Raw genomic sequence first — 25,432 nt, forward strand, 5'->3', positions numbered from 1 at the left:
TGCTTGGGTGATTGTTGATGTTATTTTTCTTGTTGTTTATGTTGTTGTTATTTTTGCTCTTGTCAAGTCGTTGTACTTTTTAAAGCTCAGACATTTGGCTGGCATGCAATAAAAACAAAACCCCAAACGAGATGCAGTCCTTCCCGTCGTTCAGAGAAGCAAGGGAAAAGTAATATAAATCAGAGAGAAGAGTAAAGTGGTCTGGGGCAAAGAGAGGAAGGAAGAGACTCTGGGCCAGCTTGTTGCATTGGCCTGAGAATTTTGGCCCATTGCCAAAAGTTTTTTCTTTGCTGAGGACAACCGACTGAATGGTGCTGACATGACAGTCTGCCCCCTGCTCCTCCTCCAACAAGAGCATCAACGAGAACTGCAACAGTCATGAAAGAATTTCAAGATACTTACGTTAAATGGAAAATTTATTCAACTCTTGTTAATGGTTAAGCATCGCTTGTCCAAGCATTTAACACTTTCCATATTTCATTATTTAATATGCAATCGAATTGACCGACAAATATGATTGGCAAGGTGAAATGAAACCGCAATTCCAATTCGCATGGAATGTTGCCCTAAAAATTCCATTTAAAGGTTGAATGCCACAGGGGATTTTCTTTTCTGCAAAGCCGTTTCAATCACATAACTGGCCTAAAGGCATTTTTTTTAAGGGAATATGACTTTGGAGTAAAAAATGTATAAAAATTCTGTTAATCCTTTTTAAAATCGGTAACGAGTTAATAAATAAATGTAAAATAGATTAAATTTCATTATTTTGATTGTTTTAAAACATTCAATTTTATTCGTTTGATATCAATTTCGTTTATTTGATTTCATTTTCATTTCATTGTTGAGATCTAACTACACGTACAATAATTTTCCATTGCCTTTCTCTCCTAAAATCTTAAGTAGCATATTAGATAGAGTTAATCTCTATTTTATTTTTCTTGTTTGTTTGTTTAGATGCTAAGCATTAAATGTATTTCATTCAATTGATAACTAAAACTATTATTGTTCGAATGTATTCATACAAATATTTATGTAAGTTCGTTTATATGTATGTATATATATCAATATAGAATCCGTAAAATGTTCCTTTATCTTTTTCTTGGTTAATACATTTTGATTTTGTCGATTAGTTGCAATGCGATATGAGTGTGCATGTGTGTGTTTGTGTGTGTGTGTGTACATATGTGTCTCACATCAGTAAGAATAAGTGAATTGTGAACAACTTTGAAAACTTTTGTCTAAAACAATTTGCAATTCCAGCAAACTTTGCCCAGATGTCAAAACAATGTTATTTGTTAACTCGTTAAATGGAATTTTGCTACATTTACCAAGCTCTGTTCACACAAAAAAATTCTTAAATACTTGCCCGGCCCATTCCCAGTCGAGCCAGCCTATTGTAAAGTTTCAATGCTCAACGCTCTCTCAACGAATGGGGTCAAGTGTGTATACAAATACATACATATATATATAATACTGCTGCTCAAGTGTTCGGCAGACTCGGCTCAGTCGAAGGAAAACAATAAACTGTGAGGCGTGCCCAACAAAAAAAAACAACAAAAAATACACAAAAAAACTCAACACAACACAAACCAAAAATGTGGAATGTGAAAATTTTAAAAGCGGTTAAAACACTGCCTCAAGTGCGGCTAGAAATCAATAAAAACTAAAACCATTTGCCACGCCCCAACGCCCACATAACACTAGGCTCTTTGTGCTGGCCCATTGCCACTGCACTTAAAAGTATGGCGTGGAGAACAAAGTGCCGCACAGCATCTTTTTTATGTATGTCCCAAAAGTGCCGCCCCCAAAAAGTAGGCAATGATTTTTTTTCAACCAGCCTTTCCTGCTCATTGAGGCCTGAACAAAAGATTGTCCGCTTGCTCCATTATTAAATTAATTACAGAGTTATCCTACATGTATGTGTGTGTGTTTTTTTTACTCGTTTCCTTTTTTTAATCCACCGCAAAGTGCCCTCTGTGTAATTGAACTCTTTTATGTTTAAATGTGCGAAAAGTGCAGCCGCGAAATTGTTTAATACTCATGAAATTAAAAACCAACTGAACAGAACTCAGAGATGGCAAATTAAGAAAGTCGCTCGGAGCAAATATATTCAAAGAATTGAAATAATCTATTCTAATTGTTTTGTGTCTTAAATTGACATGGAATCAACAGGATTTAAGTAAATAATATTAAAATGTTAACACTTAAGATATTTATAAATCTTAAGGAAGTTGTCACTTTTCTGTCTGTCATCCCTTGTCTGTGGTGTTTTATGTTTTAATGCGAACATTGTATTAAGTTACTTTACATGGAATTTATTTCGTTAGTCATTGCTCGTACCGTGTCACGTCTTGCACCTTTAAGCATAACTTTCGAGTTGCAACTTTTTGTGGCTCTTTCAAGTCGATTTTTTGCGCTCGTAATTTTTACTGCGGCTGAGCTCAAATGAACTTTTTCCATGGCGGTTTATTGTTCAACCAACTTTTATTGTAAGAGGATGAGACCAAATGAATGTGAGTGTGAATGGGTGTGTGAGTGTATGCGTGTGTGTGTGTGTGTGCATTCGCAACAGCACTCCCAAGACTACCGTAACTAATTAGTGCGCAACCTAGTTTACCAGTTCTTAGCGGGTTTATCTCGACTCGCCAGTCAACATTTCATTTATGTGTGAGTTTCGTTTTTTGCCGCGTTTTTTCTCGACTTTTTCCTGGGATTTCTTTGATTTTTCGTTTCAAGTTAAAGAGAAACCACCAGAGCGGCTTGACTTTTTGCCCTGGGCCGCTGTATTTGCCTTTGTTCGGCCACAGCCACAACTGCCGCACCACTGCCGCCAACCCGCCCGCCCCACCGACGGCGCCTAGACAAATATAATTTCATTGCGTTCTGCCTTCTGGGCGGCAGTCGGTTGGCGTTGGAAAGCGTAAACGTTGACGATTAACTGTGCCATGAAAATAAAGCAAAATAAAACGATTAGAACTAAATATAGAAAGATATCGCGCAACATGACGGGCCCTGAAGCTCAAAGCTTGCTTGGCCTTTGGTATCCTCCTTGTTGATTTTGTCTCTCTTTCTCTGTGTGTATGTGTGTCACTCTACTTCTCTGACGTTTTCCTTCTCGCTGGTCTTCGCCCTTTCTCTGTATTTGTGTGTCTTTCAGTCTGGCTGTCTGATTGCCAAGAGTTCCTTATGCGACTATATGGCACATGGGCCAAGACTGTAGCACTTGAGATTGCATGCCACCGCTGCTTTGCGGTCTTGGTTAGTCTTCAGTGTGGTAGTTGTTGTCTCGTAGCTCATGGGTCCTTGTCTCATTGCCCCATCACAGCCGTGCGCTGTGGTCGATGTCGTCTTTGACTTGGCAGCAGCTGCAACAAAAAGCAGAAGGGAAAATATGTAAGAAGTGCTTCAAATAAGTCAGAGTTTATTCTACTTCTAAGTAGTACAACAATGTGGAACCTGCATTGTGAGAATTCCAAACGAACTTTGCCCAACATTGCAGAATAGCTGGAATAACCTAATTACTCGTAGAGATGCGGGCGTTTCTATGACAATGAAATAATTTTATAACAAGTGAATAATACATTGGCAGTAAGAGTATATAATTTCTTTCTATTCAGCAATTTTCATACTTGGCATTAGAATTATGACTCTCATATGCCAAGAGTTTGTCACGCAATCATCTCTTGGTTTTTTATCGCATCCGATTGCCTCATGTAGCAAGATGAAAAGTTTTGCTTGGATTCCCCAGACAAGGGAAGCAAAAGTACTACGCATACGCCGCGTTATCTCTCAACATGGAATTTTGTTCGCTCTACTGAGAATGGCATGAACAGGGAAGAACCGCCAACAGCAAGCAACCAAGAGATTCATCATCAGTATCATCATCATCATCAGCATGCTCATCTTCGTGGTCTTCCATATGATGATGATGATGAAACAGATTCCGATTCCCATTCAGAGCAAAAGTCTGAACACATGTTGCATAATTGCGTTGCGTTGCGTTTTATGTTTTCAGCTGCTTTGGCATTTCACTTGCATTCCGTAGACATGCTTGCATGTTGCTCCATATGTTTCTCCATTTCATTCCCTGGCACCAAAAGGAAACAACATAAAAATAATAAAATTTGTGCATAACAAAGGATATACGAAAGAAAAAGAAACTGAGTGTGGGAGTCGCAGGCAGATACAGAGGGATAGAGGTAAATGGCTCGAAACATGTGCCCAGAGATGAAAACTGGCAAAGGAAATTAAACAAATGAAATTTTAAATGCTTTTATCATGTAAGAGAGGGGCGAGAAAAACAATAACAACATAAAAATGTGCCACAACAAAAGAAATGCACATGAAGGGTATGAAAACAAATACGTTAGCAAATTAAAAAACAAAAACTGGAATGAAAATGTGTAGATAACAATCTAAGTACGCACAGGACAGACAACTCTTGAAGGGGAAATTGAGAACAAAATGGGAATTTGCTATTAAATGCTGAAGGACTTTAAATTATTTATATAGCAACTAGGGAGAAAGCGAGAGAAAACTTAATTTGAAAAGCACAAAAAAGATGAATAAAAACTGCAAATTTTCAACAGGAGATTAATCCAAAATGATAAGAAAAGAAACATGAAATAAGTTTAAGATAAAGAAACTTAATTGCAATTCAAAAAACTATTCTAAGACTAAGTCAAAGTAGTCAGTCTTTTAGACATTAAATTAATGGTCGTGTATATAAAATGCTTTAATTAGGACTTTAATATGTGCAATCCTTTTACTCCCTCTCTATTTCTTTCGACAACAATAAATGGCTTGGTCATATTTAATTTCAATTAAAATTGAAATTTAATTCGTTTTCATTAGTCGACTAACCAAATTAAGCCATTAACTTTGACGCAATCAGTCTGGGAGTCTCTCGAACTACTTAATCAAATGCAAACCTACAATACTCACAAGTGTTCCTCTTCACCAAGAGAAGGACCCTTCAGTACGGCATCCGGTCCAGTTGGTATTCAAATATGCCTCAATTACTGGATCGTATGCATAGTTTAAAGTAAATTCAACAGCAAAATTCAATTTCAAGGTACTCGTAATTAAGAGTGAGAGACAGAGATGGGGGGAACAGAGTGGGGTAAAAGCAGTCAGGTGTGGGTTAAACTGTTTGCAATCAAATGGCAAAGGTAAGTCCTTCAACAACCCCTTTAGCAAACATATACGTTCAGGTCAGAGAACTGCATGGAGGACCAGGTCACCATTCATAAATTCACAAAAACTAAATGGTGAATGCGAATAAAGTCAACGTCATGCATGAACATTTGGTTTGAAGGGCTCGAAAGGCATTCGGCTTACAGGCCTGCACACATGCATATCTGCGATTGGAGACCACAGACCTAAAACCCCACAACCTAACACATACACACACACATACTGCCAATCGCCACACACACTCGAGAGATTTGTGTCAGCGGTTATTTGTATAGAAATTCAATCATAGGCTCGACTGAGCAGCTTTCAATTAAACGCTTATCGCGCGCACTGCATTCGCATTCGCTTTGAGTTTGACTTTGAATAAAATTCCCAGAATCTTACCCTTTCCTCTGTCCTCTGCCAAGGAGTTGAGGGACCTCTGGCATCTGCAACAATTTAGAAAGGCCAGCAATCGACATTCCTTTGCAGAGGCCAACCAGCTAGCTAGCTAGCTGCCAGCCAGTTTGCACATCATTAGACCAAAATGGGCGATGGTCGAGAATGTGGAATATAATTCTAAAGCCAAGGCGCATCAAAGATTATGAAACTCATTAAAAAAGTTTGGCTAACAAATTTTACAAGTTTGGTGGAATGCTGAACGTTTCTAGGCCGATGTGGGGAAAGGGAATGCCGAGCCTGTAACAAACTTTGCCGCTCAAGCGTTCAAATTGCAATGGAAAACAAGCACAGTCAGAGGCAAAGGGCAAGACAAACAATGCGTAGAGCCCAAAAACATATTCCTGCAGCCGATGGCTAGCGAATTATGCGTAGATGTTTGGGGTTTGGGTTCCTCTTGCTGGTGGCGATGTTCGTGGTGGTGGTGGTGTGAGAGTGTCGGGATTTGTGAGGGTAACATACACGCACAGCCTTCCCTTCTGGCATTTTTGACAGTGACTGTATTAGTTGCCACATGCTGTAAAAAAAAATGCTTTATTAAAATGGTTACCACATGAGCGGGCCAAAACATGTTGCTTAACAAAGGACAACACGGACGAGTCAAATGGAGCGAGAAACCACCAAGAGAAGAGATTCGAACTGTTAATACTTGGTAGATTTACTCAATAAACACATATTTGATTTAGAAAGTTAATGAATTCAACACAAATTAATATAACTTCATTCCAGTTTCCATTTTCTAAAGATAGTATCAAACATTGGAAAAGTTTTTGGAAAAATGATGACTTTTGCCAAATTAATTTTCAAAATCGGTCAAATTAAAACATTCTAGATCCAAAAACTTCTAATTGAAATGAGAAGAGTTTGAAAATATTCTTGTTGTCCTAGTCAAAGGGGAATCATGAAAAGATTTTTGGCACAAAGTTGCTCCCGGTTGACTGACATTTCTTTTGAGCCTTTTGTAGGATTACAGTTGCGCTTATTCGTTTTTTATGGCTAAAGAGTAAAATTTAGCTCCCAAATTAAGTGCTCACACTTTGTGAGATACATTTTTACTATGCCTGTTGCATAGTTGGCCACATTCGTAGCATGCCCTTTGTTTGCTCGCAACAAAAATAAAATAATAATAAAAAAAAGAATCAACAGTAAGACTTGTGTCTGGGTCAGCTCAAAACACATTCATAAATTAGACGTCAAAGCCCCCAAGCTTTGACAGCAAAACAACAAAGCCGCCGTACACACACACACTGACATACACACACCCACACCTACACCCGGACACACATGCTCTGGGAAAAAAAGGGTCAAAAAACACTAAAGGATTGCAGCTTGGCTTTGGTAAAACAAGGAAAAAAATAAGCAAAACTTTCACCCGCTCAGCAAAACTTATTAAAGTGAGTTCAGTTCGAAGTAAAACAAATTGCCATGTGGCATAAAACGAACCAAAAAAAAAAAAAAAGAAGGCAGAAAAACAACATTTTTGGAAACCTCAGGAAGAAACTTGTCGAAGGAATTGTGGCCATTAGTTGCGAAAATGCAAATGAAACTTTAGTTTTTTAGGGCAAGGGATAAAGGAATTCCATTTCTCAACAAAAGTCAATGAAGTGTTAAATATCCTGTGGCTAGACAAAAGAGGTATACGATATTATCCTTTCATGTCCGTTGCGGGCATTTCATTTGCATTTTCTGCGTGCTTTGTTTGCATAATGCGCCACACACACACGCACACTGGCACTGTGTGAGCACACACATAAACATAAAATAAAATAAACAATGTGAAATGGTTTTTGGAGCTATATAATTAAAGCAACAATGCCAAACAAAACTCGCGGCATAAATCACTGACAGCAACAAACGGTGGCGGCACCACCCCTTTAGACATATTCCCTCTACCCCTTCTCCCCTCTCTCCCCATTTGCCATTTCTATCCCCCCCTCCGTGATAGCGATTTGACTTGGGGCAAAGCTACTTCATTCATGGCAAGAATTTCATTCATTTCATTCATACGCACCATTGTACAAAGTCGACACATGTTGGACGCTGGATGCCTCTATGTTTGATGGTTAACGCTTGATGCTTTTGGGCCAAATAACCTAAAGGCAGGCACTTTTATAGCATATGCGTGTCCTTATCCTCCTTTGTCGGTGTCCTGGTGTGTGCGTGTGTGTGGGTTATCTTTTCGCAGTCCAAATATTCAGATGAAACTCGTAAAAACTGGCCAAAGCAACAGGAAAGAGAGAGGCACAGAAATTCCACTAACAAGCCGCACAGAGAAACGCGAAAACTCTTTATTTTCCTTGTCCTTTTGCTAGGATTTTTCTTGCCATACGTTGAATTTTTCGTTTCGTTTCGAACTTTTTGCGGCACAACACCAAAAACCGAAAATATTTTCCTATCTTTGGATTCCGTGTTGCGTTTGCTTCGACGCTGCTGACGCGACTCCGCTCGTGCGATGAATGTTGCCGCATCTTATAGTCCTGCCACCGGCTCAGTCGGCTATCCTTCGGCTCTCCATTGGTATTACAGTTCGTTTCGCTTTCCATGCGTTTCGTGCAGGAAATTGTTGTTCAGACCGAAATGCAAAAGAGTTTTCAAGCTGCCAAACTGGCAACAGGCAACCAGAACGAACAACAAGCAAAAAAAAAAGGATGACTTGGAAATGTAATGAAGCGACTTATATACCAACTAATTTAGTTAAATCTATGGAGATAGTAATTAAATGCTTAAAGGAGAATTTGTTTCCATTCGAAATCTGTTAATTTACAAAAGACACAGATTTTCAAGCTCAAAACTAATGTAATTGAAAAATGTCGGAAAAGCCTCTAAATTGAAATTACAAAACAAGAAATAGGAATGAAAATAAGGAAACAATTATATGAAAATAACTTTCTAATAGACAGTCAGAAGATTTAAATTCCAAATGGCTTTGTAATTAACTAATTCACATAGTTATAGAGTCTCTAAGATCTGTTGTCATTCATACTCCTTTGGTAATCTATTTCGATCAGTTCTCGACAATCATAAAATAATTTAAATTTTATTCAATTATTTAAACTACATAATTTCCCCATTTTATGCTTTAACTTTTGCATATGTATTTCTGTCTTCAAATTCGGTTTCAGTTGAATTTCAACTTTTATTCTATTTTAGGTTTCTTGTCTTGTCCTTAAATTGCTCTTGGCTAAAATAAGAACTCTCCAACATTTCAATGACAAATTGTTTTGCAATCTTAAAGCATCTCAGCCCAACAAACAAAAGAATACAATGCGACAAGGAAAGAGATTTTTGAAGTCTTACCAATCATTTATATACAATGGTATTATCTGTCAGTTGAAAAGAAAACATTTGTTTTTTTCTTTCTTTCATTTTACTTGCAACAGTTTGCTAGGATTGTCTGGTGTCCTGCTACTGTTCTTGGCCACATCATAAGGCAAACATTTTAATTTGTCCAGTCAGGCGCAAAAAAATTGACACTCAACTAAGCCGCTAGACAAACGCGTTAACATTTTTCCACCCGTTGAAGATTTCCCTCCCGCCAAAAGATGACCAAAAATCATCGTCTTTGACACTTTTTCTCGTTTTCATTCCATCCAACGGAAAAGGGGGGGGAAGTGGGCGGCGATTTGATGATGCCAATCGAGTGTCGAGTATGCCCTGGATCCAATCAAGATGGCGTCATCTGTGGTTGTTGCGTGGGTTGTGGGTGATGTGGGTGACATGGGTGGCAGTTCGAATTGGAGGTGCCATTGGGACGGAACTCGAAAGGACGTCAGTTGGTGTGACAAGCAAGACTTTAGATTTTGCAAGCAGGCAGCAGAAGCAGCAGCAGGCTGGCAGTTAGGCAGTCTGGCAGGCTGTTTGTTATTATTTAAATCAGGAAGTTGAAGAAATTTCCGCTCTGTACGGGCAACAAATTGGCAGCTGACTTCCGTTTCGTGTTGCGATGCCGTTTCCTACCTGCACTGCCTACTACTATGGCGGCAGTTGGAAGAGTCGTCGCCCAAGTCAATTAAATTTTCTCTTTAAGTGATTTCTGTCGCCATAAAAATATCTAAAGCAAAGCTATCGTCATAGGCATAGGCATGGGCATAGTCACAGGGAGCCAAGTCGCGACGAGTCCTGTCGTAATGAGAAATCGATGTGTTGTAATTTGTTCAAATCCAATTTGTAGTACGATGAGTCCAAGGAGATGGCACCTGCTACCTGGCCACCTGGCCACCACTCCAACAATCGGCATCCCGTTGTTGCTTCTGGACGTGCGCTTTTTAATGAGTTTTTATTGCGCTTCAGGTGTTTTGATTGCTGCGATTTTTAACTTGATTTACGCGAGAATTTAGCCCACTATTGATTTTTCAATTAAGCCACCCCACCATCCAACCATCCATCCATCCATCCACCGGCTGGTGAGTCTGTGGGCGAGAGGCTCTGGCAAAGGGGAAAAACGAGAAAAGATGGGTAAGAGGAAAGACACTTACACAATGCATTTTGCATGTATTCGCGCATTTGTTTGTAAACTGATGTTGTTCCTTTTTTCACGAGTCGACTCTGAGTGTGTCTTTGCTGGCTCATATCCTGTGTACAAGGATAACAGTGGCGATGTATTTTTGTGTGTGTAGTTTGAAAGAAACCAGCTCGGGCTGTAGCGCAATTTATGCGGTAATTGCTTTTTTAAGCGCTTCGCATTTATCTTTTCGACACAAAGTGAAATGAGTTTTTTGCGCCTGCCTGCCTGGTATCCTTTGCGTGTCTTTGGCGAATAAAAAGAGTGGCAACAGCAGCAACAACAGCAACAGGATAACAACCGTGGCAGAAGTCGCTCTAACAATGACTACAAAAAGCCAAACTCAACTACTTACAATGGCATTTTTATGACATCTTCTATTTGTTTGTTGCTCCTTTCCCTCCCCTCTCTCCCTCTCTCTCTCTTTCTGACTTTCAGGCATTTTCATGTTTATGGAAATGCCAAGCGATTTTCCGACATTTTCTTCCAGATGTCTGATTGTCTGACTCTCTCACTCGCTGTCGTTTGGTCTGGTTCTACCCTAATTAATTTTCTTGCAAAAAAAAACCAAAAAATTATACAATTACTTACGTCTGATAACAAATTATGGAAAATAATGAAAATTTCTTTTCTTGATTTATTTGAGAAGAATACGTGTGTGTGTGTGTGTGTGTCATAGGCATAATTTGAATTTTATGTGGTCATAAAAATTTTCTAAAAAAATGGCAACAAAACATTTTATTAATTGCATTGAGAACAATTTAAGTATCATTACAGGTACTTACCTTTAATATGTAAATAATAATTTCATATGCAGGGAGCAGAAGTATTTAGATAGATTTCTAGACTTCTAAATCATGAAAGATTAGTTTTTAAAATTATCAAAAAATTAAAAACTAAAAACAAAATTTACTTCAATTTTTATAAATTTAAAAGAAAATGCATTCTTTGATTTACAAATATTTAAAAATTTCCAATTGTTTGCAAATGTAATAAGCAATTCAGTGCTTCACAAACTGTACCTGTAACTGAGCGAATGTGCAATGACCGTCAAACTATAAATTTTCACTCAACCTTCTCCGTTTAACTCATAATAAAAGAAACAATAACAAAGCCCGCACTCGATGTACCATGGGTCAAATCATAAAATTATCAAACACTTACCAACAATTTTGTATGCATTTATTTATGTTGGTAGGATGAATAGATAATTTTTGTAATTTCTACCAAATAAAATCGAAATATAAACATTATATTTGTTATGTTTATTAAAGACCAAAGCCACTAATGAAAATTATTATTATGACCGCAAAAATTGTTATTTTAACCATGGTCGAAAGAAATATACCAAAAAAATACCAAAACTTGTTGGCAATCATCAAATGTTAATATATCAAAGTAAAGACAAATAATAAAGTTAAATTGTACGTTATTGTTAAATTATTAAAGTTACATTATTAATAATAAATGATTTTTCATTCATGCAAAGAAATTTTTACTAATTCCGGTTTACTATCGAACTATCGATAACATGGAACAATAACAAATTTTGAGCGATAATTTGAGTAGCTGCTCAGTTGCTCTCTGAGCTTGGTTTGAGTCAGTTGTGTTTTCGTGTGTGTGAATATACATATATATATCTCCGAAGAAAGAAAAAAAACATATAGTTCATTAATAAATTAATATAAATTAAACAATTGCTCTGGCAGCATATTGTCACTTGATTTCGATTAATTAAACTAAGTAACGTGTTGACTTTTGGGTCAACAATAGAACAAAATAAAAAGAGTCGGAGATTTTTATGATTTAGTTTTTAATGTGTCACGCCCAAACATAAAACCAGAAAAAAATAACAACAACGGTAAAAAACTAAACGATTCGTGCGTGTCAAAAAACAATTGTTTGCATTAAAAGTTGTAATAAAAGTAATAAAAAAGAAAAACAACAGCTATAAACTACAAGCAACAATAACAACAAGCGAATCTGAGAAGGCCATGGAGGTTAGTAGAGTCGACGATTGTAGTTGTGTTTTTTGTTGCTGTTTTGTGAATGGCATTCAATTCAAGGCTCAAAAGTATCTTGGAGATTGTTTTTTTCATTGCTTTATATCACTTTTTCCTTGAATGATTTCATTTCATTTCATTTGATTTAGTTCAATTGATGTTTGAGTTTTTCTCCCTCTTTCTTCCCCATCTTCCACCCTTTTCCCCATGAATGAGTGAGTGAGTGCGATTACGTCAGTTTTGTTTGCACTCTCCCATAGTCACTGACTCGCTCTCGCTATCTCTCTCTCTCTGTGGCTGGTACTCTCAATTTTGAGTTCTGGAGTTTGCGCTCTACTCAACCGGCGCGTCATCCAACAATAACAAAAACAATTTTGAATTTCAAAATACCCTGTAATTGAGGATTAAATGATTATATCTAGACGGGAAGAAGCTACGGGAAGAAGCTACGTCATCAACAGATTTGGCATTATCAGAAAGGTCATGGGGTCATATAGATATGGTATTAGCATACAATGTTTTTAACTTTTGTCTAGTTACACTTGGTCTAATGGAAATTCTCATATCCCTATCTATTGTCTCTCTTTCTCTCTCTTTGACATTCAACTTCAACCCTATTAATTATTGATTTCGACTATAAATTAAGTCATGTTTATTATATCATCAAGTCGCTTTCTTTTTGCCTTTTGTTTTGCCCATTTTGCATATTTTTATATAACTCAAAAGCCAAACCCCTTGATCTTCATTGCCGCTAGCTTTAACATATTTCCGTTTACATATTTATTTATTTATGTCAATTTTATCGACCCAGAAACAGCTGTTTAAGTATTTTTGCGTTATCAATTGATATCAGTTGGCCGTATTGCTCACCCTAATGACGTTCATTCGAACCATTTAGCCTGTTAATCTATAAATAACTTTGCTCAATTAAATTTGATCAGACCTCTTTGTTTAATTTTTGAGGTTCTTAGCCTTAAGTACATCTTTGTCCAGCAATTAGACCCTCTGCCTGTTGATCATCGGACCACAATAAGCGTCAAAAGCGCAATTTAGCATTGTTGTCTGTGAACTGAGTAATTAATCGCATTTGCTTTAACCACTCGATGTTGGTGATGATGATGATGATAATGATGATGATGATGATGATGGCCATCAAAGCAAAGACACGAAAAGTGTTTCTGAATGAAATTGTTGTGGCATGAATCGAACTACCTCAAAACTAAAACAACCAACAAGCGAATGGAAGAACGACCAACATGAAAATTGGTCATTTCCGTCATTTAATTGATGACTCGGAATAGAGATGAAAATTGTCGACAAAAACAAAAATGTCAAACTGTTCAGACTAGTTTTTTGTTGTTGAGTTCTATTTATCTAAATTCCTCGACTAGACTATATAATACTACATAGACATTTGGTTGTATAGAATGGGCTTTATTTTGAAAGGTTTATCTTTTCTGTAGAGTATTTTTTATAATCTTTTTAGATTTAACGACTTAAAAACTCGATACCAAAGAGGCTGAATGTATTACCAAGAACCAACAAAAAACTATTAAACTATTGATTTTCAGTTTAATATAATCTATAAACATAGAAGGTCTAATACCTAAATTAATAGACTAAAAAGCTTTCTCTCTCCCTGACAAACCCGAAATTAAATCAGGTTTTCTATATAATTCATATAATATTGATACCTATCTATGCATATCGCTTTCGTAGCTGCCCATTTTTCGTTTTCTTTTCTATTTATATTTCGTTTCTGTAATTATTATAAATTAATTCATGTGTAAAAATCCTCCTTAATTCACATTTGGCCGACTTTGTGGCCTCGTATACTACCGTTAGCAACAGAAATGTGTTAAACGAATCCAGTAAGAGCTGAAACTCGAAGTAAAACTGCCAAATCACCGCCTAATGTAATGTCGACACGATTTAAGCTTTTAAAATTCTGTTTCACTTGCCTTAAACTGTCAGAGAGCTCACCGAATGAAATGAAAAAAAGTTGCCAAAAACAAAACAACAAAAAGTTGTTGGCCACTTTAGATTTAGCTGTTAACAACATTTACACAAGAAAAAATAAGAAGAAAATGAGCACTTGCAATGGATTCTCGTTGATGGCAGGCTTAAGACTTCTTTAGGGAGTTATTGGTGTGAGCTTTTTGGGGCCTGGAGGAGGCGACGGCGGAAGAGGAGGAAATGCACGGAAGTAAAAGCTGGCAGCTGGTTAGTCCACCGCCTTTTCCCCATATTTATTACTTACTTTTCATAAATTTCCACTCACTCATTTTCATCTCTTTCGGGAGATCTGTGGGGAAACTGTGTTCTGTGTGTGTGCACTGGGATTTCGGTGTCTTATAACACGCTCCGTTAACCGTTTTCTGCCTTGGATGCGTATATTACTTCATCATTTGGCTCAAAACTTTGCATAATTTTCATTTATTACCGCAACCATTTTAACAATTTTTTTGTTGTCGTTGCTTTTGCTGTTTTTTTTTGTTTCTTTATTTTATGTATATCTCCCAGACATCAAAATCTGCCCCAACAGACAACTCTGTGATGTTGTTGTTGTCTTGTAGATTTTGTTTTCTTTCCTCTTTTTTTTTTTTTTTTGTTTTTTTATTTGTTGCCATTTATGATTCCTGGGAAAGACTTGTGGTCCCTGCTGGTTCCGGCCACCTCGACATGCTCCACTCCAATTTATCTTACAAATTTAATCTTTTCACATAATTTTGCTCTGTGGCTTTCATGTAATTACCTGCCCCATCCCTCCACACCGACCCCCTAGCCTTTCTTTCCTTCTTTCTCCTTGCCACACGGTTGAGAAAGTATTCAGATCTCTGCTGTAATCGTTGCGTCCTGTCCTGCCATTAATTTATATTGAACAATAGGTATTACATATAAGTACATAAAATTTTTTACTCATTATTTTAATTTTATATTCGTCTTTTCTCTTTTTTATTTTCAGGTGAGTTATCGTTCTTCACGTGGAGCAATCGGAGAAAAAATACCATCTGAAGAAGAAGGAAAAAGGTTTTACGTTAAATAGTGAAAAATATAATTGATTTAAAAGAATTTCCATATACAATTATTGGCAAAGATTCCACATATCTTTTCAACTAAGACAGATTTCTTAACTAGATAGGACTAGGCTTAACTATTCACTCATTCTAACTAGCTAAGGCAACGCCGTGTGCATTAAGTTGGCTTTTTTAGGTGTTGAAAATTGCATGTTTTGGGCAAATTGAATCATGAGAACTGATTTGAGTTGCATGCAACTGTTGCAATTATATGCTTAGCTGCTTACATATATATAAATATGTATAGGTACAGCTTATTGCACAACATTTGCGGCTTTAACATCAGCTTCTGCGTCTCTTGCCACAGTTTTGCGGTCAAATCTATGTGGGTTGTCATCAGGTGGGTCTCGAAATGCATTCTAATTGCCTGCTGCCAGATGCCAAAGACTGTTGGCTCTGAGTTAGTTGTTAGTTCATTGGCCCCACTCGGCCCACCACTCAAATGTTTAAACTACAATATTCCCGTGCAGTAGTCAGACGTTGGCTGATTGTGAGTGTAAACAAAAACGCATAATTATGGCCTTTTGCGTAAACAACGTTCAAGTCAAAGACCCCAACAGGAAAAAAAGAGGCAACTGAAAAAAACCAAATGCATTTTCAGAAAAAAGAAAATTAACATATTTCTCTTTATTCAATTAATTTTCCTCAAGACAACAATTTGTCTAACGATGAACTTTCACTTGATGTTTAGGCTAGGGCGCTGCTCTGACGAGTGGTGCTGGGTGGTGCTCTAGACCAACTACCTTTCCCACTATTGTTTAAGGCTGTCGCCTCGTTTGGCATTCCTGCTGCCGTCTGTGTGCGACGTGACCTAAAGCAAAAATGAATGCAAGACTCAAAATTAAACTACATAAATTTGCGTACACTCATGACGTATGAACATGGCAGAGAAGATGGTGCAAGGGGAGTGGGTCTGCGGGGTAACATTATTTATTTTTGTTAGCTTATTTGACATTTCATTGATGATGATGGTGTTGCTGGCCAAAAAAAGTAGATGAAAAATTCCCAGCACGTTTCTCATTTTAAACTAAATCGAGAGCAATGCAAAGAAAATATCTCCAAAGATGTCTCTTCTCAAATTTCACTCTTTTCTTTCCATTTGTCGTTTGGTTTTGCTTTGTGACAGCTGTGCAAATGTTAAATGTTTTTATTTTTTTTCTGTTTCTAACCATTTTCTTGTATATATCGAGGAAAGTTAAAGCTGCTCTGCAACTCTCTAATGTGTGAGTTTATTTTCCTTTCCTTTTCTTTTCTCTTCTGTTTTGGCCTTTATTTTCTACACTTTTTTTGTTTTCGTTTTTCTTTTAATTTGTCATCATTTTCCTAACGCGCTCTCGTTTTGGCCATTTTGCTAGCCAAGATTTGTCGATCTGCAGTGAAGCGGCAAACCAATTGCAACCGAAATGCATTGAAACGAAACAAACGAAGTGACGCCTCTCGAACGAACCAACGAACGACCTAAGGAAGGGATTCAATTACTTTAGTCGACTGACTGACCCAACTTAGGTTGGGTCTCAGTTTCCCCAGCATATCTTTAGCACATGGAGGCAAAGTTTTTTACGTTCTCTATTCTCTACTTCTTCTATTCTACTGCTGTCTTTGTCAGTTTATTGCATAAAATATTGCTTTATAAAAAGCATATTGGTGTTCACTGAATATGCAATTGATTGAGTGACAAAGTGCGGTGGAGTGCAATGTTTGCAGAGGGCGGGGCAAGGCGGGGCGTTACGGCATTTGGTTTAGAAAATCTCGTTGAGAATTTCTTTACAAGCTTCGTTTTTTCCCCTTTCTTTCTTTCATTCTTTTGCTCCTTTCTCCTATCCAAAGTCTCAAAAGTGCCTTTGCATATTTCAAATTTATGCACTAAATGGATTTCATGTCGGTTTAGTTGCAGAGAGAACGAAGTTTTATCTAGCAAAATGTGTGCAGATTGAGTGCATAACATAAATTTAGTTCTTGTCCAGGCCATACAAAGAAAAAAAAGGTTAACAAAAGGAGAGGGAAAAGGAGTTGAAGTAAATATCTAATACACTTTAAAAGACTTTATGGAAACTGTCTACTTTACTTCCTATAAACTCGTTCATTGAAATGTTTTTAAAGATTTACGTAAATGTCTAAGAATTCAACATAAATACAAATTTCTTAACTAATTAACATATCATTTGACGGATTTCCGCAAATGCTGAGCAAAGTCTTTGAAAAAAATAAGAAGCACAAAATGATTTATAATTTCTCTCATTATTTGGCTCAACTTTTCACCTTCAATGCAATTTTCCTGCTTTTGTTTGTCGGCTAATTGTGAGATCTTTCAAATCTCATTCCGACCATAAAAGTAAACTTGACCAAAACCCACACCGAGGCAGGCACAGAGACATAATTCATATACAGCGTTGTTGTTGTTGCTTTTTCGAAATTTCCTGCCGTGATTTCCTTAAGTGTTACAATTTCCTGGTAACCGGTAGTAGCATCTGCCACAGCGACATGAGTCTCGGTTCCTACTTTGGGTCGCGCACATTTCCACTCATTAGTCATTAGGAGAAGGCGAGAGTTGAAAACTCAAATTTTTTTTCTACCTGTGACGACGTGCCTGTCCAACTTTTCATGACCAGGTGTAAGTGTGTGTGTGTTGTGGGGTGTATCTGTGATTTTCCACCAGTTATTCCGCTTCGGTGTGCAACATGAAATTTTTTTCGCAAAATACGTGACCGCTGCTGCGATTGCTACTAACTACAACTGGCTAAGACGTCAGAAAAATTGTTGTGCCGCTTAATTAAATCGCCTAAGCACCTTGACCGATTTACTACAAGCTACAAGCGACTGGTTGGTCACTATTCCACAATCTGCTAGCCCATGGCCCGCCCATATATATCAAGAGATACTTATATTTTGTGCAAATCACCCGAAACACTTGTTTTTTGGGTCAACAAACAGACAGCAGCGGCAGCAACAGCATGACACCAGAATGTCTGGTTTTTTGGTTATTTCATTTACTTTTTTTTTGCCTTTTCTTCTTCTATCTAAATGGAATCTATCGATGTTGTCGTTGTCTGCTCCCGTTCTAAATGCTCTCTATGTACATGGTGGAAAGCCAAACCGTTGCAATTAATGAGCCCAACCACACATATTCCCCTTCATCCCCCTCCCCCTTCATCTTCCCTCTAGTTTTATGATCAGCGCACAACATTTCTGGCGCAAATTGGTACAACTTAGCGGTTTCAAAGTGTTGACAACACTTGACTCGTATCTGGTGGATACATTTCGTACATTTCGGTTTCTGTGGCACCTTGTTTACGGTGCATTTGCATGGTGGGCTGACTCTGAAGTCCGTTTTATGCCGAAACTAGTTGGAGTTCATTAAACGATACATGTATGATAGTCTTTTTGGAATACTAAATATATGTATTTATAATGAAAGTTAGAATGAGCGAAGATAGAAAGGTTTTTATAACCATCATGAACAATCAGATCAGGTTCGAGGGGCTTTGAAATATGACATAAGCTTGGACATAAACTTGAAGTACAATAGGCCCGAAATGCACAAAATGTTCCCAATTTTTATCAATTCTTTTTAACTACTTAATTGAAAATTATTATGATTATTCAAGTAGACAACAAAAAAACAATATGTTTACACCCTGGCTTAAGTTAGTTGTTTTTATTCCTATTGGTTAAGAGTATTTACATGTTTACTTTGACTTTCTGGCACTTTTGCCTACTTTGTTGGCCATGTTATTATTATTTCGCATTCTACCTCATGTTGGTTTTCAATTTATTTGCACATCTCTCAAAGACTGTTTCTCTCTGGAGTGCCATGAACTCAATTATTTTTGCAATTACTTTTTACGATCTTACGGTTTTGTGTGTGGTTTGGTTTGGTTTCAGTTTTCTTTTTTGTTTTGTCAGGCTTTGCCGAATGCTTTTTAACTTCAATTGTGTTTTAAACTTGAAGCTAGAATCATAGGCATACGAGTTGGCCTTGTTATTAAGTCTTGGCCTGGCTTCGATTGGATTACAACAATGCAAATGTCAATAGTTAGATGTTGACATAATCTTTTCCGGGCCCCTCCTGTTGCTGCTGCTGCTGCTGTTGGTTTTGGTTTTGCTTTTGCTCAGTGTTCTACTGTTTAAAGTGGGTCAATTGTTAGCATTTAGCTGTATCTTTAAGGCATCTGCCAACTCGATTTGGCATTTCAGTTGTTTGCCATTTGTGGGTTTTATTTATATGATTTATACATATGATTCTTGCACTATGTGCCCCGATGATTGTGTGTGGTAGTAGTACTTCAGGTCTTTGTTAGCTGTACTTTTTGTGGCCAACTAACCGGTTTGCCTGCCAGGAGCTGCTGAAACTAAAGTCTTTTATATATATTATGTCCAAGTCTTTTGTCTGTCGGCTGGGGAGTGGAGAGAGGGGAGAGCGGAGGGGTCCCTCCAGAAGAAACCTGTTTTCTGTGTTCCCCTCTTTCAATCGTCTTTTGATTTGCGCTCTCTGCATTAATTTAGTAGCCCAAGTATGGAACTTAAATGGATAGATTGAACGGAGGGGGCGCCTTTGCTATAAGACCTTTCGTTTTGGTTCGTTTTGGTTTTGGTTTCAGTTGAGTTGGTTTTTGTTTGCTTAGGTCACGCTTTGATAGAACTTTGAGAGGGTTCCCAACAAAACAACTCGCCTACAATTATCTTATGTAAATTGTATGCTTTCTTTTTAACGTGTTGGATTTTTATTTTCTGTTGGATATTATTGTCTTTGGCTTTCCTGACTTCCTGTTTGGAATTCAATTTACATAATTGTTCGGAATTGGTTGTAGCTCTTGTTGGCCCTCATAAAATGTTATAGGACAAAAATAAATCTTGTCTTTTCTGAGGTTGCACAATTCTTCTTCGTCTTTTCCCATTGTCGTGGAATCAATTGTTGACTTTTGCTCAACATTTTTCCCCATCCATCCACCCTCACAGTTACAAACAGCCAACCCACAATGATTTGATGGCTCCCTTTACAATAAAATGGAAGTCATTTAAGTGCAGACACCATCAAAGAGTCATGCCATAGTCCCCACCTCCTCCCCCTTAACCCATGTTTGCCACAAATTTTAATGTATGCTCGCCTAATTTACATTGCCAACTCTGTAGCGCAACTGGCTGACTCACTGACTGACTGACTTGACTTGGCTTACTGTCTGACTGTCTGCGGCTTGAGCGATTGCAGCAGAAACGGCAACAGAAAGAGCTTTAGCACGTCAAGCAAATGTTGCACGACTGTCGCTCTGCTGCTGCTGATGCCGCTCTGCCTCTGCCTGGTGTGTCTCTGGCTTAATTTGGTGGTCTTGGCTTTTGGTGTGTGCCTCTTTGAAATCAGTTGCCATTCGGGCCCAGTCGCAGACACAGTCACAGTTGGCTACCACCGTTTGAGCCGCCACAAGTTGCCATCAACTAACCAACCGTGTTTACCGCGCAGCGCGTTGCATTCATAATTGGATTTGGCGAAAATATTGTTATTGTTGTTATTGATTTGGTGTAGTGTTCATAATAAGCTCACACACAACACCTTTAGCCGGCATGGAAAGTGTTGTGCCAGTGGCCGAGTTCCAACAGATCAAGCTGAGACCGGTGCCAAAGGTTAAAAGGCGTGCCCCACAGCCGCCAATCAGTCTCAGGCTGAAGCATAAAAATGTATGGAAAGTGAATTTTAACTTTCATTAATGATAAGTGAAATGATTGTGACCAAGTCGAATCCTGTTGCAAGTTGTGTTTACATCTTTCTCAAGCATGAAACTCATCTAATTTGATGCTTCATCTTTAATTTTTTTTATAGACTTCTGCCACCACAAAGACAACAACGCTTACCACACCTGCCAAATTATATGGCAAGGATCTAAGCGAATACGATGATGTGGATGTGGAGAGCTTGTTGGCTCAACTCTCGCCCGAAGAGATAACGATTTTGGCCAAAGAAGTGGATCCTGATGTAAGTTAAAGTCATTCGAAAAAGTAGGTTGAAATGTGTTTCATAATAAATTTTCTATTTATAGGACAACTTTCTGCCGCCAGATCAGCGTTGCAGCTATGAGTGCACCAAAGATGCCACTGGGCCGCTGAACCGCAAGCAATTGATTGAGCACATTAATAAGCAGGCAATTGAGACACCCGACCAGCCAGAATTTGAGCCATATGTTCAGGGCAAAGTGCGCGGCAAGAAGTGGGTGCCTCCACCCAGAGATGCTCGCGAAATTGAAGCCGAGGAACAGATTGCCATCGATATGGGCGAGGAGTATGAGCATGCATTGAATGATGCCACACAGGAGGAGATTATCGATTTGGCTGCCATTCTTGGTTTCCATTCGATGATGAATCAGGATCAATATCATGCCTCACTCCTTAACAAAGGTCAACCAGTGGGTTTGGGTTGGGATGGTGTCACCAAATCGACGCAGCAGAAACTCTTCCCCATGGATCCGCCCAATGCCACAGATGTGGAGGAATCAATCAAACGCGTCAAGGACGATGACTCCAAGCTGATTGATCTGAACTTAAATAACATTAAGGTAAGTCTCTTGGAAAAATTCGAAAAGTCCTTTATAAAAATACTGTTTCTTTGTACTTCCATAGAATATCTCTGATGAGAAACTCGAACAACTCTTTGCCGCACTGCCTCAGAACGAACATCTGGAAGTTCTATCGCTGACAAATGTCGGCCTGACCGATAAGACAGCTCTCCTGCTCGCCGAGGCGATCGAGAAAAGCAAAACCCTGAGAGTATTAAATGTTGAGACCAACTTCATCAGTCCACCCGTGATTGTTAAGCTGGTGCAAGCCCTGCTCAAGTGTCACACCATTGAAGAGTTCCGGGCCACCAACCAGGTAAGCGAAATGAAAATTCATCCTAATTGATGGCTTAATTAAAGTTTTTCCATTCCATTCCACAGCGATCAGGGGTGCTGGGCAACAAGATTGAAATGGAGATTACCGATTTAGTGGAGAAGAACTCTTCGCTGCTGAGACTTGGCTTGCATCTGGAATTCAATGATGCCCGTCATCGTGTGGCCGCCCATCTGCAGCGCAACATCGACAGAAGTAAGTTGTGGACGTTCGAATATGGCAGGGACCCATTTCCTTCTACTTTGACAGGTGGTTATCCATCGTTGGTTCTCTTCACTCTTTCTCTCTTGCGTATCAGGATAGATTCCTTAAGGTGATCTGTGTTTTTTTTAGTTGATATTGATCCATTGTTGCCTCACTCGCGTTTAGGTGAATTGCAACAAGGTACGTTAGATTCTCAAGCCGCTGCCGCTGTCACTATCCCAACATCGTCATGGTCATCGTCATCATCATCATCAGCATCATTGCAATCTTCATTAGCTGACATTTCACCCAGAAGGGCCAAAAGCTTGGCTGCCTTTGAGCAGTTTATCAAAGCACGCACAGCCACTGATCATGTTTCGCCATCAGGTCGTCGGACGCGCAATCTGCAAGCATCTACATCGGCAGCAGCAACCAGATCTGGAGTTGGAGCTGCCACCTCGACATCGTTGGGCCTCTTGCGTGCTGATAATGAAAAGGAAATCTGATTTCAGATGATGAGATTCAGAGATTTCCTTTTTGGTAAACTTGTTGAGTTCTCGTTTCACGTTCTTGTTTTACTACTCCCCTCCAAGTTTTCTCTTTCTATTCTATATACATATATTTCTTGTGGTAAGATCAGGTAAAATTGTTCTTGCGTTTCCCCTGCGTCTGTTGGCCATTATAATCACAAATTCATTCCAGTTCGTTGCGTTTAACCTCATTACAACATCATTGCCCACGTTGCGTTCTCGTTATCGTTCATCATTCGTTCTCGTTCACGTTCTCGTTCTCGTTCTCGTTACTCTTTGCAGCAGTCTAGTGAATTTCTTTTAGAAGGCTTATTAGCTGTTAGATCTCATCAACATTATCTAAACTATAATTTAGTTAAACATTAAGTTCAGTTTATGGAAAAAAAAAAAGAAAACGAATATCATTCTTTCAGCTAACAGTCTCACTTGTCTCACCTTTTTTCTAGTCTCCTTTGTAATTTTCTCGTCCTATTGTTTACCCCATACTCTCCTCCCCCCTTTAGTTGTTTATTGTCTCTTGTAATTATCATAGATATTTTGTCTCTGGATAAAGCCAAGCATTAACCAATTATCTGTTATATTTATATAAAAAAAAAAAAAAACAATACTCAACCACAATTTGAACCAAACTTCAAAAAAATGCAATTCGATAACACCACACACCACCAAATTGAACTTCAGTCTTCCGTGTGCAAAAACTTAAGCCCAATTTACCCAAATTGATACTACCTGGCAATATGGAGATTGAACGCGAGCTAAACTATAATCGATCGGCCACGCCCACACCTTCACCGTCGCCCTCGCCATCACCACAACCGCCGGCTGACTATGATGTGGAAGTTGATCCCGATAACATGGTCATACGTGGTGGTGGCGATGCCTTTGATCCCGAAATCGATCCCGATAACATGGTAGTGCCGGGCAGTCGCTCGGTAACGCCCAACTATGACGATGAGGGTGTCTATCAAGCGCACACGTGAGTGAAGACCATCAAAACCGAAACGAAACACCAAACCAAAACCAACCAAGTCAACCAGCCAACCGTCCATGCCAAGAACGGGGAGCCACCACAAGAATAAACCACAAACCACCAAATGTACAGACAGTCACTTGATCAGTTCTCTCGCCTCATTGGTTGTTGTCGTTGCCTGTAGCCCAACATAATTTTACTTTTGATTTTTGTCCATGGTGTAAATTAAAACTTTGTCCCAACCAATTGATCCCCGTCCACAAGAACACCAACAACAACATCAACAACAACTTGCCGACCAAGATTGTGTGTACATATAAAAAATATCCGAATACTGATACTGAATCCCCTTACATGTCGTCGTTGTCAATCAGCTTTGCCACCTTCATATTCATTTTGTATATAATACCGAGAAACAAGTCCATTCACAATCTGTGCTAACCAAATCGCAGCCGCCCCGTTTCTCTCAGCGGTCAAATCCACTCGCTCACCCCACACACACACACACACACACATGCATACATGCACCACAGAAAAAGAAGAGTACCCAAACCACACTCTATATACACCACCAGTCAACGGATTTTTCCTCTCAGTCTTATATTTTTTGTTGTTTTGCACAGAGACAGACAGTTCCACAGATTGTTGATATTAGATATTGAATTGTCAATGCGATATATCCAAGATATGTTACCAAGGATTGGTTCCTCTTAACTAGAAATTGAATCCTTTTGTTTTGTAAATATTAAAAAAAGGAAAGAAATTAGAGTAGAGTAAACTATTCCTATCTAACTTCTTCTATATAGATATCTCAATATTTTCCAATGATAACTTCAAAAACCAATTGAAATTATTAAAAACTTTTCTTTTCGGGATGTTTTCCTTCTTTGCCATCTCAAAAATATCGTATGTCTGTGATATATCGTATTATAATATCAACAATCCAAATTCAAAAATATTCTATTTTGTGTTATCCTCATATTATTTTGTTTTATGTGTACTATTCTCTCTCTCTCTCTCTCTCTCTCTTTCCGTTTTTGTTTCTCATTTGCAGTAAGAAAAGATCTTGAGTTACGCCTGCAGTTCAGATTTTTCAATAATCTGCATAGAAAATCAACAAGAATTCAATAAACAAGAAATCGAATAATCAAAAACCAAAAAAACAAAAAACTAAGAAAAACAATTTAATATAATTTTATAAAGAAAAGAAAATTTTGTAATCCACCTAAAAAAACAAACAAACCAAAAACAAAAAAGAAATGAACAAAATTAAGAGAAAATGTGTATAATTTATAACAAAACTAAGAAAATGAAGCAGCAGCAGACAAAAAAGCAAAGAAATAATCAAATGTTATATAAACGAAACACTGATATATAAATATATATATATATATAGAGATATATTTAAAACTGATTTACAACACAAAAACACAGAGAAAGAAACAAAAGGCAAGGCATCTAACACCAGCAGAAAATCGTTTTTAGGCCTCATTTTTCTCTTAATACTTAACACAGGTATCTATGAACAATTAGTTGCACCTTAAACGACGATTTTGCCTAACCCAAAGACAAGCAACTAGCTTATTTTGCAGATTAGTGAAAGTATTTAAAGAAAACTGCATTTTACGGAATGAGCAATTAAAAAAAAAAACAGAAAA

General features: G+C 38.1%; 2 protein-coding genes across 13 annotated transcripts in view; one reads left to right on the plus strand and one right to left on the minus strand.

The window, feature by feature from the left end:
- The window catches only part of tmod (tropomodulin), a 54,259-nt gene that overhangs the window by 26,041 nt on the left and 2,786 nt on the right, over positions 1-25,432 (plus strand). For 2 of the 12 annotated variants that reach the window (XM_068296132.1, XM_068296131.1), the window contains exons 2-7: positions 21,028-21,180; positions 21,245-21,757; positions 21,822-22,073; positions 22,139-22,286; positions 23,486-23,780; positions 24,829-25,289. In XM_068296132.1, the coding sequence (XP_068152233.1) occupies positions 21,028-21,180; positions 21,245-21,757; positions 21,822-22,073; positions 22,139-22,286; positions 23,486-23,780; positions 24,829-24,844 (1,377 nt within the window). In that variant the 3' untranslated portion in view covers positions 24,845-25,289. Of the gene's footprint in view, positions 1-11,751; positions 12,136-20,756; positions 20,886-21,027; positions 21,181-21,244; positions 21,758-21,821; positions 22,074-22,138; positions 22,287-22,460; positions 23,466-23,485; positions 23,781-24,828; positions 25,290-25,432 lie in introns of those variants that run through there. The other 10 variants (XM_068296142.1, XM_068296133.1, XM_068296139.1 and 7 more) reach the window with 8 other exon arrangements.
- LOC137582486 (uncharacterized) lies at positions 2,519-8,056 on the minus strand. The gene is made up of 2 exons (XM_068297053.1): positions 7,646-8,056; positions 2,519-3,365 (listed from the first exon to the last, which is right to left on the minus strand). Exon 2 carries the CDS (start codon positions 3,002-3,004, stop codon positions 2,858-2,860), a length of 147 nt encoding a protein of 48 aa, XP_068153154.1. The 5' UTR covers positions 3,005-3,365; positions 7,646-8,056; the 3' UTR covers positions 2,519-2,857.

Source organism: Drosophila tropicalis, unplaced genomic scaffold, assembly GCF_018151085.1.
Source record: "Drosophila tropicalis isolate 14030-0801.00 unplaced genomic scaffold, ASM1815108v1 contig_859, whole genome shotgun sequence".
Lineage (NCBI taxonomy): Eukaryota > Metazoa > Arthropoda > Insecta > Diptera > Drosophilidae > Drosophila > Drosophila tropicalis.